At 41.5% G+C, this 14,261-nt stretch overlaps 1 protein-coding gene and 1 long non-coding RNA gene across 8 annotated transcripts in view; one reads left to right on the forward strand and one right to left on the reverse strand.

Moving 5' to 3' along the window:
* LOC135495533 (uncharacterized) overlaps positions 1–13,855 on the forward strand; it is an 88,719-nt gene extending 74,864 nt beyond the window's left edge. For 5 of the 7 annotated variants that reach the window (XM_064784281.1, XM_064784287.1, XM_064784288.1 and 2 more), the window contains 6 exons: positions 375–534; positions 854–907; positions 1,747–1,761; positions 6,365–7,904; positions 8,196–8,287; positions 9,622–13,855. In XM_064784281.1, coding sequence (XP_064640351.1) covers positions 375–534; positions 854–907; positions 1,747–1,761; positions 6,365–7,904; positions 8,196–8,287; positions 9,622–9,773 — 2,013 coding nt within the window. In that variant the 3' untranslated portion in view covers positions 9,774–13,855. Of the gene's footprint in view, positions 1–374; positions 535–853; positions 908–1,746; positions 1,762–6,364; positions 7,905–8,195; positions 8,288–8,663; positions 8,823–9,621 lie in introns of all 7 variants that reach the window. The other 2 variants (XM_064784284.1, XM_064784285.1) reach the window with 2 other exon arrangements.
* Positions 2,363–2,972, reverse strand: LOC135495534 (uncharacterized). Its single transcript, XR_010448579.1, has 4 exons — positions 2,756–2,972; positions 2,620–2,673; positions 2,428–2,578; positions 2,363–2,386 (listed from the first exon to the last, which is right to left on the reverse strand). It is a non-coding gene; the product is annotated as an uncharacterized LOC135495534 (long non-coding RNA).
* Positions 13,856–14,261: the final 406 nt, after the last annotated feature.

Here is a 14,261-nt window from a genome sequence, read left to right on the forward strand (position 1 = left end):
GAAAACTGAAGACCTCAGATGTTTGATGTTTTGATTAATCGATTGATTTGATGTTTTGTAATCAGCAAAACGAGCAGATATTTTTCTTAACTTTTGCCTTTTTCGGCTCATTTTGTGACCTGCATGTGGTCTGGCATTTTTGATGACCTTCGTGTTGTAAAGTTTTCTTTTTGAGGTAACTTATTTCAATACTTTTGAATTTGCAATTCACACAGTAATAAGTAACCTGCAACCAGCTCGGTTCAAGGCGATGATATCTTTACAATCATACGATACAGTAAGAACATATTTAGAAGAAACGATCAAATCTAAAGGTGACTTGCACTGATGGTGGTGAACTTTCTAAAGGCCTTTCTTCCCATTCTTATCTGCAGATGAAACGATTACCGCCTCCAACGGGCAACTGCACGGAGAATACCAGGAAGCTGGACTATTATTCGTATTACTCCGAGCATGCATGTGATGTGATATGTTGGACGAAATTTTACGCCAAGCAGTGCCATTGTATTCTTCCGCATATGCCGCAAATAGAGGGTAAGTACGGGTAGGGATGGTATAACAAATATCGGCGTGACCAGTGGTTATCGGGGAACGACCCCCTTGATTGGAGCGGGAAATAACTTGAGGTTCAAATCACCATCAATTGCCCTTGAGTTTATGAAGGAGCGAACATTTGTACATTTCAGCTCCATCTTGTTGTATTTGGTGAGACAGCCAATGCCTCGATAGGCCTTAACAAGAAAGGATCAATAAACGTGATGTTCTACATGGGAACTTCATAACATACCAGCATAAGTGCCGACATAGCATTTTCTCCAAACTCTCCTCCTCTAATCTTCTTTTTCTGTTCCAGACTTCCCAAAATGCACTTTAGAACAATATTTTAGTTGTGGCACCACAGCCAAAAGTGAGTATATGCCATTCTTTTCTCTACCTGTGAATTGTTGACGGCACTGCATGGTACACAGTTTCGGTCCCGCGTAGCAAGTGCACTGAGGGTGTCCCGTAGTACGCTCAGATTGTTACTCATTCTCAGAAATCAAAAGCCCCAACGTATCGCCGTGCACTCTTAGCTCGGTTTAAACTTGGTTTCTCTGTGGAGCACGGGACGCCCTCTAACAAATTATTTTGGGAGGAGTGTCACACAGTGGGGCAAAATTCGTAATCCAGTTCGCTTTAAAAATTAAACGTGACAAAAGAGCAAAATGAGAGCGCATCTCCAATTGGGCAGTTTACCAACTTATGGTCATCTAGATCAGAATATTGTTGACTGGTCGTGTTCAATGCCCAAATATCTTAAAATTATAAGTATTTTTCTGGTGTGTCTTACTAACAGCAATTAAAAATGAATCGTGCATCTAGAGTTTGAATTCAAACGATCCTTAGTAGCATTGAACGGTTTAGGAATATAACTGTACGGTAAACAGCCAAATATTTCTGCGATTCGTTAAAATTTCGGAAAACAAAAAAAAATTTTTATTATTTTTATTTTGGCGTAGTACGACATCACCCATTACAAATATTCGACCTCAGCCACCTTTATTTTGAATTGAGATTATTGAAAAAAACTCAAGCATGGTGGGCTTGCAACGTTAGAGATAAGATCATCAGGTTCCAAAATAAACAGTATTCATGAACTAACTGGTCAGGATTAACTTCTGAAATGAGAAACTATGAAATTTACACCTTCAGGCAAAAGTTTAATGGGTTTCATACTTTAAACTGTTTTCTGAATATTATTTCCAGGGCGGATGTTTGAAGGTATGTTTCGTCTAGGAGGACAGACAATAGTTTAGATTCCGATACTTTTGGTATAATTCAGTCTGATGCTGTTCAAATGGTGTACATAGATTAGAAGTCGACACAGTTTGAATTGAAAGGTTTCGAAATTGAAAGGTACGCATCCGTTTTCCACTCCTCTGACTTCGTTGCCCTCAGACAGCATTTAAACAAACGTTATAGTTGTAACACCAGCGGTTAGATTTTGCTAACAGAGGCAAACATACCTTTCTTTTTGTCACACCTATTCGAAATTGACCAAGGCTTGAAATATCAAAGCATTGGATGGGTGGTATTACTTTTCTTTCTGCGTCTTGAAGTCAGAGTTGCGGGTGAGCGGACTACCTATTAACGTGATGACCTAAACCTCTCTGTGTTGAGCGGATGACCTAACGTGATGACCTAAACCTCTCTGTGCTGAGCGGATGACCTAACGTGATGACCTAAACCTCTCTGTATTGAGCGGACGACCTGACGTGATGACCTAAACCTCTCTGTATTGAGCGGACGACCTGACGTGATGACCTAAATCTCTCTGTGTTGAGCGGATGACCTGACGTGATGACCTAAACCTCTCTGTATTGAGCGGATGACCTAACGTGATGACCTAAACCTCTCTGTGTTGAGCGGGTGACCTTACCTGGTGACCTAAACCTCTCTGTGTTGAGCGGATGACCTAACGTGATGACCTAAACCTCTCTGTGTTGAGCGGATGACCTAACGTGATGACCTAAATCTCTCTGTGTTGAGCGGATGACCTAACGTGATGACCTAAACCTCTCTGTGTTGAGCGGATGACCTAACATGATGACCTAAACCTCTCTGTATTGAGCGGACTACCTAACGTGATGACCTAAACCTCTCTGTGTTGAGCGGATGACCTAACGTGATGACCTAAACCTCTCTGTGTTGAGCGGATGACCTTACCTGGTGACCTAAACCTCTCTGTGTTGAGCGGGTGACCTTACCTGGTGACCTAAACCTCTCTGTGTTGAGCGGATGACCTAACGTGATGACCTAAACCTCTCTGTGTTGAGCGGATGACCTAACGTGATGACCTAAACCTCTCTGTGTTAAGCGGATGACCTAACGTGATGACCTAAACCTCTCTGTGTTGAGTGGATGACCTTACGTGGTGACCTAAACCTCTCTGTGTTTTGCTTTCTGATGGTTCACCGCGTGTTTACCGTAACTGCTCTATCATGTAACAGCTTAAACCCAACTTGAACCCAGTTATTCAAATGTTGTAATGGTGGCTCGACAAGTTTGCTGATGTAAATTCCTTTGGCTTCGCCGCAGATCATAAACAGTGGCGTTTTTGTCTCGCTGTACATTGGCTCATTTAAGAAATAACTGCATGTCTTTAGGTTTGCGGACAGAACAAAATCTAAAACTCTGGCCAAAATAGTAAACAAATCAAAAACAGTTTGGAAACATCCTATACCTCGTTGGCTTTGTACTGAGTAGATATGAATTGAATGTGGGCAACTTTTAAAACATAGTACAGTTTAATCGTCTATGACGAAATGCACACATGCATGTATACGCACCCTGGCCATGCTCCCAGTATACACATTACACCTGTCCAGTGCTTTGGAGACACTTATACATGGCAGGGTCGTTGGGACGCCCCAAAGATGTGTATTGTCCATCACTACACATATCAAATGCCGCCACCTATCTTTGCCTGGCAAATCATTAAAGCGGAGCGACTTCAAACTGGAGGTAAAAAGCTAATTATAAAAACACATTTGTAGGCGAACTATCTTGTTCCCAAAAGCCTCTCAGCTGATAGTTTTCATACGCTATGGAGGAGAATACAGTCAAACCAAAAGTCACTTTCTTGAGTTTCGTAGGGCGCATCCCGTGTTACCGGCGGCTTGTGTGAGAGACGAATAGCGCGTTATTCGCAGTGACAGTTTATTCATATCATTGTAAAAATGGCCAAAACTGAGTGTTTACATCTTCCTGGCATGGTTTTCTCTCCGAATTTACTGCCTTCGATTATTTGGAACCTTTACCTATTCACGCCTCGCTATTGTTGTCCCATGTGAGAAAAATGTCAACACTTATTCAATTATCTTATTTTTCTTTTTGAAAATCAATTTAGTGCAATGTACTGCCACTATGGTCACAGGTAGCCAGCCATGTTGGAAATCCGCGTAACTTATTAGGCATCTCTACATGTTGACAAAACCTGAGGTCAGTGTATGACCGACTTTTCATGGTTGTAGATGCAATTATCCCCGTGTCGTAAGAATATTCGACGTGACCTACTAGTCAAGGTCACAGTGGTCATTACTTGTAATGTAATACCTCCATGTTTACCCAAGAATTAGTTATGCACGCTGGACAACGACATTTACGAATGTTCACCTATTTACTCCTGTCTTTTATTTCATTCAGGATTTGTCTAATGTGCTTAATCAACCGCTCATAGTTCGATATCAACTCGTCTCACTTCTGAAGCCAAACTCTTTACATCGCTTCTTGCTGCCACTGGGTGCATGGGCTGCGGTCGGAGCTGGTCAGGAATGCGCGCGCGCACCACTTTCAATTATTCTCCTTCAGTGGCAACTTCATTTGCAATGGAGCAACAATATGCTGACATTTGCTTAGAGGAGGGGTTTATATAACAACTCACTAGATTTTCCCTGTGAGGCTAGTGACTCACGTGGGCAGTAATATGCGTAACTCCTCCTCAAATGCAGATCGGGGCCTGTGGGTACAAAGGAACCGCCTGTTCGCCTCGTCGGGAGAAGGGGAGATTGTCTAGCCGAGGGAAATCGGCTACTGGGTTTGCGAAAATATCAGAAAACAGTCATTTCATAAACTTAGTTGAAACAAAGTTGTTCTATCTGGTATCACATCTATGTAGCACACACCGAGTGATATTTCAAAGTGAGATTACTTTTAACGTGTTGTCCTGACCACATATACAAACTACAACATGAAGATATAGCATAGTTATCCAGTCGCATCTTTTTTGGGCCCCTGAGGAAAGTAATACGATTTCTCACTTCAGAATGTCACTGGATGTCTACAGGACGAACGTGACCACCAGATGAACTAAATTAATAAGATTTCTGAGTTTTGTTTGTTTGTTGTTGTTTATCTAATTGGCCAACCCAGTTGCCGAGTGCCCTCCGCTAGGTGGTCTCCGTTTCCTGCAGGGTGCGAGTTACTCTTTTGGAATGGACGGCCCCATGTGCTTCTTGCAAATGAAGCAGCTATTTGACCTTGACCTTTGACTGAGAATGAGCTCGACCCTGCATGTACGTTGGAATGCGAATGATTATGATTGCCACCGTTTTGTATCGTCATTTCAAATCTTCGACTTGTCTTGTTTATATCTGTGTTGTCTGAATGCATCCAACACTTCTTATCATTCTTCCTCATATTCGTATCACAGCCGATTCGACTTCGGCAATTTTCGGTGTTTTTCGGACTGTCGTCGATTAAACATATTTACATAATTCGTCGTTCGTAGCTCTTCGTAAGGCCCCGAAATCTGTCTAGTATCAAATCCATTGAACAATGCATAACAGAATGTCGGTTAATCTTTAATATGTGATACTAACCATAGTGCTCATGTATGTTTTACAGTTGGCTTTTCAAGTCGAAGTAACATTAAGAGACAGTTTGAAAGTTTCGAGAGCCCCAGAACGCCAACACCCATCTTATTATTTGACCACATGAAAGCGATGTAGAGCATTGGGCTTGGCGTCTGCGTTGGCTTATCTGTGATATTGCGATAACTCCGCTAATACCTCTCTATAACCCGCACGAATGTAACGAACACCTCCCTGCACTCTGCACGGCTAAACACTAATCCAGATGAAATACTTGACGCAACAGTTAAAGCAGTGCAGGTGGTAAAGATTATTGGTGGCATGAAATAAAAACTTATTTGAAGCAAGTTTTACAAAAGTTAATCAAGTGATGTACTTTCTAAAGCTGCTGGACATCTTCGCGCTGCTTCAATGTGCCGAGCTTTTTATATGATTCCCAAACGTAACCAGTCTTCTCAAGGGTATGATTTTTAAAAAGAACACCAATATTTGTATCAGTCTTATAACAAAGGTCAACTAAGGCACCGGAAACTGCACCACCACATTGTCGCTTCTCGTTCTCGTGAATAATCAAAATTGTAATAGATCATGTTCGAAATAAAGTTTTCTTGAGACACTAGGGAATTGATTGAAGAACTAATGTATGTACAAATACGTGTATAAAAGGCGAAGCCATATGGCGGCGGCCTCCAGATCAGTACATTGATAACGGCCACGGGGTATCAGACTGTATGAGAAGGGGGGGGGGCTTTTTCAGGAGAAACTATAAGTCTCCATCGAAATACCCCTTCCTGATATATGCTGTAAACCACCATATTTTCGCCGATTTTGCGAAAATAAAAATAGCGATTTTTTTTGATGAGAAGGTAACTAAAAGGCTTCATAAATATAAAAGTCGACAAAAATTGATTTCAGAATTGCAAACATGAATATGCAATAGAAATCGATTTCAAGCTCAGTAAATGCCTTTTCTGCATCTCTCTCTTGTTAATTCTCATTTTATACCGTTTCAGAGAGTTTTAACAAAGATCGAGAGTGCAACTGCAAGTCAAGCTGTGACAGTGTGATTTACCAGCCAAACTTTTCCTACTTAAGCACGTCCAATTTTGATATCGAGAAAATTTTTAAGTTCGTGAATACGGAGAAGTTACTACGGCGCTTCATAGGGGCCAGGGACTCATCCAGCGCTACAGAGTCGGATATATTCGAAGTGGACAAAACTATTCTCGAAAGGTTATCCGAAAATGCGGATAAGATCAGCCATCTTCTAAAAGTAGAAATACCGAATAACTTAAATGCGACAGAAAATGAAATGGAGGCGGCTAGGACATCGCTGTCTAATATTTACACTAAGATTCTCTACAGTTATGAATTTCAGCATTATGTTGTAAGGAAAAATTTCTATCGATTTGTTGTTGCGCAGAATGAGAGAATGTGGTCGGATGTTTCGCAGAGTTACGGTACGTTCTTCTTCAAGTTGAGGCGGTCGGCTCAAATTCTTAGAAATATGGAGGATAATGAGGAAAATGCGGCCAAGCGTTTTGCAGTTCACAACCAGGCGTTAGCGGAGATAGAGGCGAAGCGTTATATGACACAAGCTAGCTTAAAAATGGCAAGACGATGTTATAAATCGTATTTGTTGGGTCGACCAGGCTTTCGTTACCCATATATGGGAGTCTTAAACGAGTCGGTCAATGATATGATCGTACCTCGAGCTCTTTTGAAGGCGGCCCTGGATAGGTGGAGCTCTGAAGATGACCCCATTAAGGAATTTTCGGATAATCTTGTCAATTTGACAGCAGTCTATGACTCATCAGCAGCACTTCTTGGCAGTTTATATAATAATACTGGCAATGAAACGCAACTAGAGTTATATAGGAAGATTTTAGGTTTGTGGCCACCGTTCGGAAATTGTATGAGGGCACACAACGGGCTACGTAGTCACCTGTTAGACGATGTGTACATTTATCCTGTGCAGGAAATGGAAAAGCGATTAGAAAATCTCAAGACTGTCTATTCGCGCCTTAGCGATGTGCTGATCAGTACAACTCAGCACGTTGAGACAATGCACAAATCACTCCAGCGCATCAAAGGCAGTGTTTGGGGCAACATCAGCGCAGTATTTGAAAAAACTAGAAACTACTGCAAGCATAAAACGCCGGGTAAAACTGAACTTTCCAAGATAGTGGCTTCGTCCCGAACTCGAGACAATACAAAGTTTATAAAAGCATTTTTCGAGGATACTGGGTCTAGGTGTCGGCAGATATATGACAATTGGCAAAAATTATCGACTTTGGAGGATGATCTTTTTACCTTAGTGCGATCTGATGATGATATGTTGACGTTTCGGAAGTTCTACATTCCGGAGTTGGCTGGCAATGATACGACTTTTAGTGCAATAGGGAGTAGGGTAAAAGAAGCCATGGCGAATGTGCTTAAATTCAGGCAGCTGGCGGAAAGCGGTGATTCTGAATTTCAGGAATCGTTTCGAGTGCTTTGGACGCACTTTACGAACTATCTTGCAAGAAATGAAATCAATGCACAATTTTATGAGTAAGTATTTTCTATAGTCATTGGCCGACTTCGAAATCCCTATGAATCGGCTCATTCAGAAATGTGGATGAAAAATAGTTTCTTGTGTGTCGCAGCAAGGTATCTGAGGAGTGATGTTATATGTGATAAATGTATGTATAACTTTATGACTGCCAGTGGATATTGTTTGATTAAATAGACTTTTCAGTCCCCATTTTTAAGTAACATAACATGTTCACTTCATCAAAATGACAGTTTGTTATGGTTTGGATTTGGCATTCAGTCAATTAAATAAGTTCTTAATATTTTCAGAGAAAACTTCCTGACTATGGACATCTTCTTCCGAGAATTAAGCTACGAGATGATTGAACAACAAGAGGCCTATAATCTCATTGCCTTACTCAGTGAGTACAGTTCACCATCCTAAATCTCGTTGCCTTACTCACTGGGTAATACTGTTAACCATACATCGCGCATGTTTCTACTTACGATGCGCGAAAATTTCCTTAAAAATGTAGAGAAAAAACACAATTTTAATTTTGCTGTTATTCACTAAGTCCGCGAAATAAAAGCCCAAGAAAATTTTACGGTTTTAAAACGTCCTTAAAAACTCGTTGTTTCCGGTTTCCGGCAGCTTGCAAGCCAAGCGGTCACTGAGGTGACCTAAGGCGACCAACACCCGGCCTGACCTGAAACATATTCAAATCCGTCTGTCACCTGACCCCTGACTTCAACCGCGAATCCCTAACGATCGAATCTAAAACATAACGTTTGTTGTAGGTGATATTGGTGGATCTATGGGCCTCTTTATTGGCGCCAGCATTCTCAGCATCTTTGAGATACTCGATCTCTTCACCTTCTCATTCATTATAAAGAAGAAGACGAACAAGAAGTTACATGTTGGCACTCCAGGGGGCGTAGCCGTATGACGTTGAACATGTATGTTAACACATCATCTGACTGTAGCCTTTCCTATGACTGTCAACCTTCTCTTCTTCATAAAAACTCTAAATTTGAGGTGGCGGTTTCCTATAGATATCAAAATATATGAAACCCTGACTTAAAACACGGTGGCAGAAAAAACCCCGGACAACCACACTTGAACCTGACTAGACTGCGGCTTGGTTCGCCCCACTCCACACGCAAACAAAGGACTTGCTTCTTCGATCAAGTATACCCTAAGATGAGCTATCGCGTTCGGGGGAACCCACAGGTTCCACACACCGATTTTGAGTTATCGCGCAGTCGCACTCGGTAAAGAGTAGTTTCCTACTAAGATGAACGTGTAATGACACTAATCTAGGCTTTGTAGTTGATGCTTCACTGCATCCAAACCGAACCAACACAAGCTTTGGCCTTTAACGATGTCCAAAGCTTGCAACATCGCATCGAATGGTAACCTACCTAATCCTACCTTGAATAACAAAGCATTACCGAGAAACACCCCCCTCCATTAGACTAATCCCCGTATTGTCAATGCAAGCGTGAATTATTATGGTTACGCTACCGTAACCATCTACTTTATGAATAGGTCCTATTCAATGGCTATTGTTTCTGTTGGTTTTCTGTTGTACGTAAATACCTCAATCAATGCATCTTGTAATAGCCCGCTCTTGTCGTGATTCGGTACCTTGGGGTAGATTAGATGCTGTAGTCATTGCTTACATTATTCAGGCAGATGCAGGTCATGCTCGTAGCGTTTCTTCCTCCAACTAACCTCGTGTTTTCTCATTTCTAGGTGATATAGGAGGGTCCATGGGCCTCTTCGTTGGCGCCAGTATTCTTAGCATTTATGAGATTTTTGATGTCTTCATCTTTTCCTTTGTCTTCAAGAAGAAAAACACGAAGAAAAAGTCGCACATCGGCACACCAGAGGGCGTCTCATTGTAATCATGGATGTAGTCCAATGAACAGCGTTTGAAACGTTGTAACATGTGATAGTTTCATGATGATACAGTGTGTACTTAACTGGACGGGTTTTATTAGGAACGCTGTCTCACAATTCTCAAACGTGCTGCTGACAATCTAATGGACCATGAAAGAGATAACCTAGAAAAGGCTGGATAATGGTCAACTCCATTCAGTTAGGTACATGCTGTATGAAACTGATTTAAGGCTCAGTCACACATTAGCATTTTACGTCTCGATTGATAGACTAGCAACCGGGCAACGTTGAACTCACTGCCCGTGTATATCTTGCGTAAAACCGTAAAACATGGCGTGAAACGCTTATGTGCAGATAGGTCCTTAGTGTTGTATTTGAGAAGCTGTTAGTTCAGAAGGAGTTGTTCTTTTACACGCGGATCCGCCAGTTTTATTTTTGGTTCCAAGGCGAAAAGTGCGCAGCACAATGTATGCAGTTTAATACATAATTGAGTTTAAAGAAGTTTTAGGCGCTACAGGGCTGCTGACGTTTACTGTTCATGATTCAATGTCGTGGTTGAAAATCAAATAAATGGAACCTGCTCCAATATGTTCCATCAGGTCGAAAGACTCTGGTTCTATTAAGAGAGAATTGGCTTACTGAATGTACTGGTGTTACACTTTCCAGGCTGACTGGTCTTCGCCAGGTTGACTGGAAGTGTTGATGAGCTTGGTTAATTTCACCAGTCCTTAGCGGTGTCTCATTATTGTACAGTTTATATCCATACAGAATGTATAGAGTGTTACACCATACTTGTAGTCATTCATGTTAACACATGCGTAGAGATTATTTGCATCTATCAAAGAATCGAAGCATTTTCAACACATAATGTATACTGCTGGATCATTTGACGTCATAATGCTGGCAACGACCCCCCCCCCCCCCCCCCCCACACACACACACTGCACATCAGAACGTTGAGGTTACAATAATAATAAAGTTAAATTTATAAAGCGCTGTTTCCATTTGAAAATGTTCGAAAGCGCTCCCCACTATAGTTGACAGTCATTAGAAATGTTTTCTGAAAAGCTCAGTTTTTAGAGCCTTCCTGAACTTGTTCAGAGTGTTCTCCTGGCGTAGGCCTTGGCCGAGAGAGTTCCAAGCCAATGCGTCTCCACCAGCTGTTCGCAAGGTTTCAAGGGAGACGCTAGGCAGATTTCGCGTTCAAGTTTTCCACTTCGAAATTCTCGAAGCCTTCCCAATCGGACGTAATAGGGCCCATATAGTTGTACCCGATACGAGTTTTAAACGCCAGCCGAGAGATTACAACACTTTCCCACGACAGGTAGATTTTGTTTGTAAATATATTTTCATCATTTTCATTCTGAACATGCAAACGTTCACTGTTCCATTTTTCAAATAATGTATTCTTTTACAAGATGTACGAAACAAAATGACATGTATTTGTAAATGGATGGATTAGATATACTGCAGTATTTCACCTTAACTTGAGCCAAGGCAACTGTGCAAATTGTAGAAAATGCACTGTTGTCTTGGGTCTAGTTGATGTGAAGAAACTATGCCAGAAGTTTAGAAAATGTAAAGCTGTAAAACCTGTAGACTCTATCTGCAAACCACGCTCTTGGTCAGTGGCTGATGTGGACTGCCCCCCTCCCCCACGTAATCCTCATGTATATCATTTATAGTTAAGCTAGTTAAGATATGCACTAAACGACAAAAGTATTAGTGACCAGTTTCTGATCTAAGCCCTGCACATGCCCGTTTTTGGCAACAACCGAAGCGGGCTTTTATTCGCCGATATGCAAAACTGGCAGATTGTTCCCCTTCCCCTCTTCCGATGGCAATTCATGGCATATTCCATTCATGTCCATTGCATTGTACCATTATGGATGTTTTCGTAGTCACAGGAAGTCCAATTCATTGCAACATTAACTCCATCTCCGATTCATCGTCGTTATCATCATCATAGTCACCGTCACCATATCATCATTTGTCATCTTCTTTTCCATCTACATCTACTCACAATCATCAACAACCTCTTCATTCACAACTCACAAACCACTACTCACAATCATCAACAACCTCTTCATTCACAACTCACAAACCACTGCTCACAATCATCAACAACCTCTTCATTCACAACTCACAAACCACTGCTCACAATCATCAACAGCCTCTTCATTCACAACTCACAAACCACTGCTCACAATCATCAACAGCCTCTTCATTCACAACTCACAAACCACTGCTCACAATCATCAACAACCTCTTCATTCACAACTCACAAACCACTACTCACAATCATCAACAACCTCTTCATTCACAACTCACAAACCACTGCTCACAATCATCAACAACCTCTTCATTCACAACTCACAAACCACTGCTCACAATCATCAACAGCCTCTTCATTCACAACTCACAAACCACTGCTCACAATCATCAACAACCTCTTCATTCACAACTCACAAACCACTGCTCACAATCATCAACAGCCTCTTCATTCACAACTCACAAACCACTGCTCACAATCATCAACAGCCTCTTCATTCACAACTCACAAACCACTGCTCACAATCATCAACAACCTCTTCATTCACAACTCACAAACCACTGCTCACAATCATCAACAACCTCTTCATTCACAACTCACAAACCACTACTCACAATCATCAACAACCTCTTCATTCACAACTCACAATCCACTGCTCACAATCATCAACAACCTCTTCATTCACAACTCACAAACCATGGTATAGATCAAAACATACACAAACCATCGTCATGTTCTTCACTGTCATCGAACACTTCTTCTGATCCTAAAACACCATCGTACATCTTCTAACCATAAGTTGGCCTCTTTCATTTGTATTTGACCACCATAACAAGACACCTTGCCTTATCTTTCAAGGCAATAATCATTGCTCCACTATTAGCCGACATCGCAACACTCTTCTTTCAACATCATCACAATGATCATCATCAACATTTCATCATCGTCATCATTATCAATGCACATGATCATGGACTCATACGACACTCATAACTGTTTCACACCAGTAACTCGAAAACACCGAAAAAGATCGAACCATCAACTTTCAAAACATTTTAGATCCTCGGAAGTTCGTCGTCCTGTTTACATTTTGCCTCAACTCATTTTGTTTTATTTATAAGCAATCTGCATTGTTATTTTCATGATCATCACCTTTACCGTCTACACCTCCCTTATCTTTATCATGATCATCAATGCGGATGTCACCGGCATCATCATTTTCTGAACACCATTGCAGTTTATCATGCTTATTTTCATCAAATCTTGCACTATGTGACTACTATCTATACATTCCAACACCCACTATCTTTATCCTCATTGTCTAGTTTGAATTCATCAATATCATAGTCTTGACCATGATCACTACATGCTCATCTTCATGTTCATAGCCCTGGTCATTTTAGTTCTGCTCAACCGCAAAATGTTCAAAGTTGTTTTAGAAATCGCAGAGGCGGGAGGTGTCACTGGTTTAACGTTCTGGTATCCAGAACCGAACAGGGAGGATTGAGGAAGGGTTTGAAAGAAGAATCTCTATGTCCTCATAATCTATTTGTCATCAACATCATCGTCATCTTGACCGTCATCATCATCATCTCAACAACATTCACTATCACCGTCACATCATCTTCATTCACGACTATTCACGCTATTTCTAGCCAGTCGTGGAGGAGGGGGGGGGGGGGGTCCAGTTGTATCGTATTCTGACGGGTTATGGTAGACCACCACCGAGATTATAAGCACATAACAGACGCTTTGGTTCTCCGGACATTCTCCCCTAGGTCATTTCAAAGTTTTACATCGCCGTAGATCCGGCATGCTTTAAAGGGCCCAGCATACTACTTGATTTATCAATGAAACCTTATCACGCTTCATGATGGCCATACCGTTCAACCGCCACATAATCACTTGTTGGGCGATTCCTTTAACGGTAGGACACGAGCCAATGACCGAGTGCGGTGTCTTTTGTATTAGCTATCTATTAAATCCATCAACTATTGCTGATACCAATGGAAGAAATACTAGATTTCATAGTAAAGAGGCTTTTAACCAAAGTCGGTTGTTGTTTTATTATTTATTTCTACGAGTATACGTGCAGCAATGGGTGATTCGTACCAGAGTGTCCTCCCTCGACGTATTTGCATGCTGAAGGGACATGTACTGTGACTGGACTGCTAATAACGACCCCACCTTTGTACTCAAATTGCAGACTTCCTCTTCCACCGTGCTTCCCCAAATCAGAAACGATTGATCAAAAGCCAATACCTGCTGGTCGATTTCCGTCAACAGGGCACATTCGAACGCTGTGAAAGGCATTAAGCTACATGTCCTTGCATCCAATACGACTTGTTCTTTGCCATGCTTTGGCATGTAAAGCTGCCTGGCAAGTCCAATGGATAGCAAATTAGACTTCGACACGTCAAGCTTTCTTGTTATTCCTTGT

Source organism: Lineus longissimus, chromosome 11 (assembly GCF_910592395.1).
Source record: "Lineus longissimus chromosome 11, tnLinLong1.2, whole genome shotgun sequence".
Lineage (NCBI taxonomy): Eukaryota > Metazoa > Nemertea > Pilidiophora > Heteronemertea > Lineidae > Lineus > Lineus longissimus.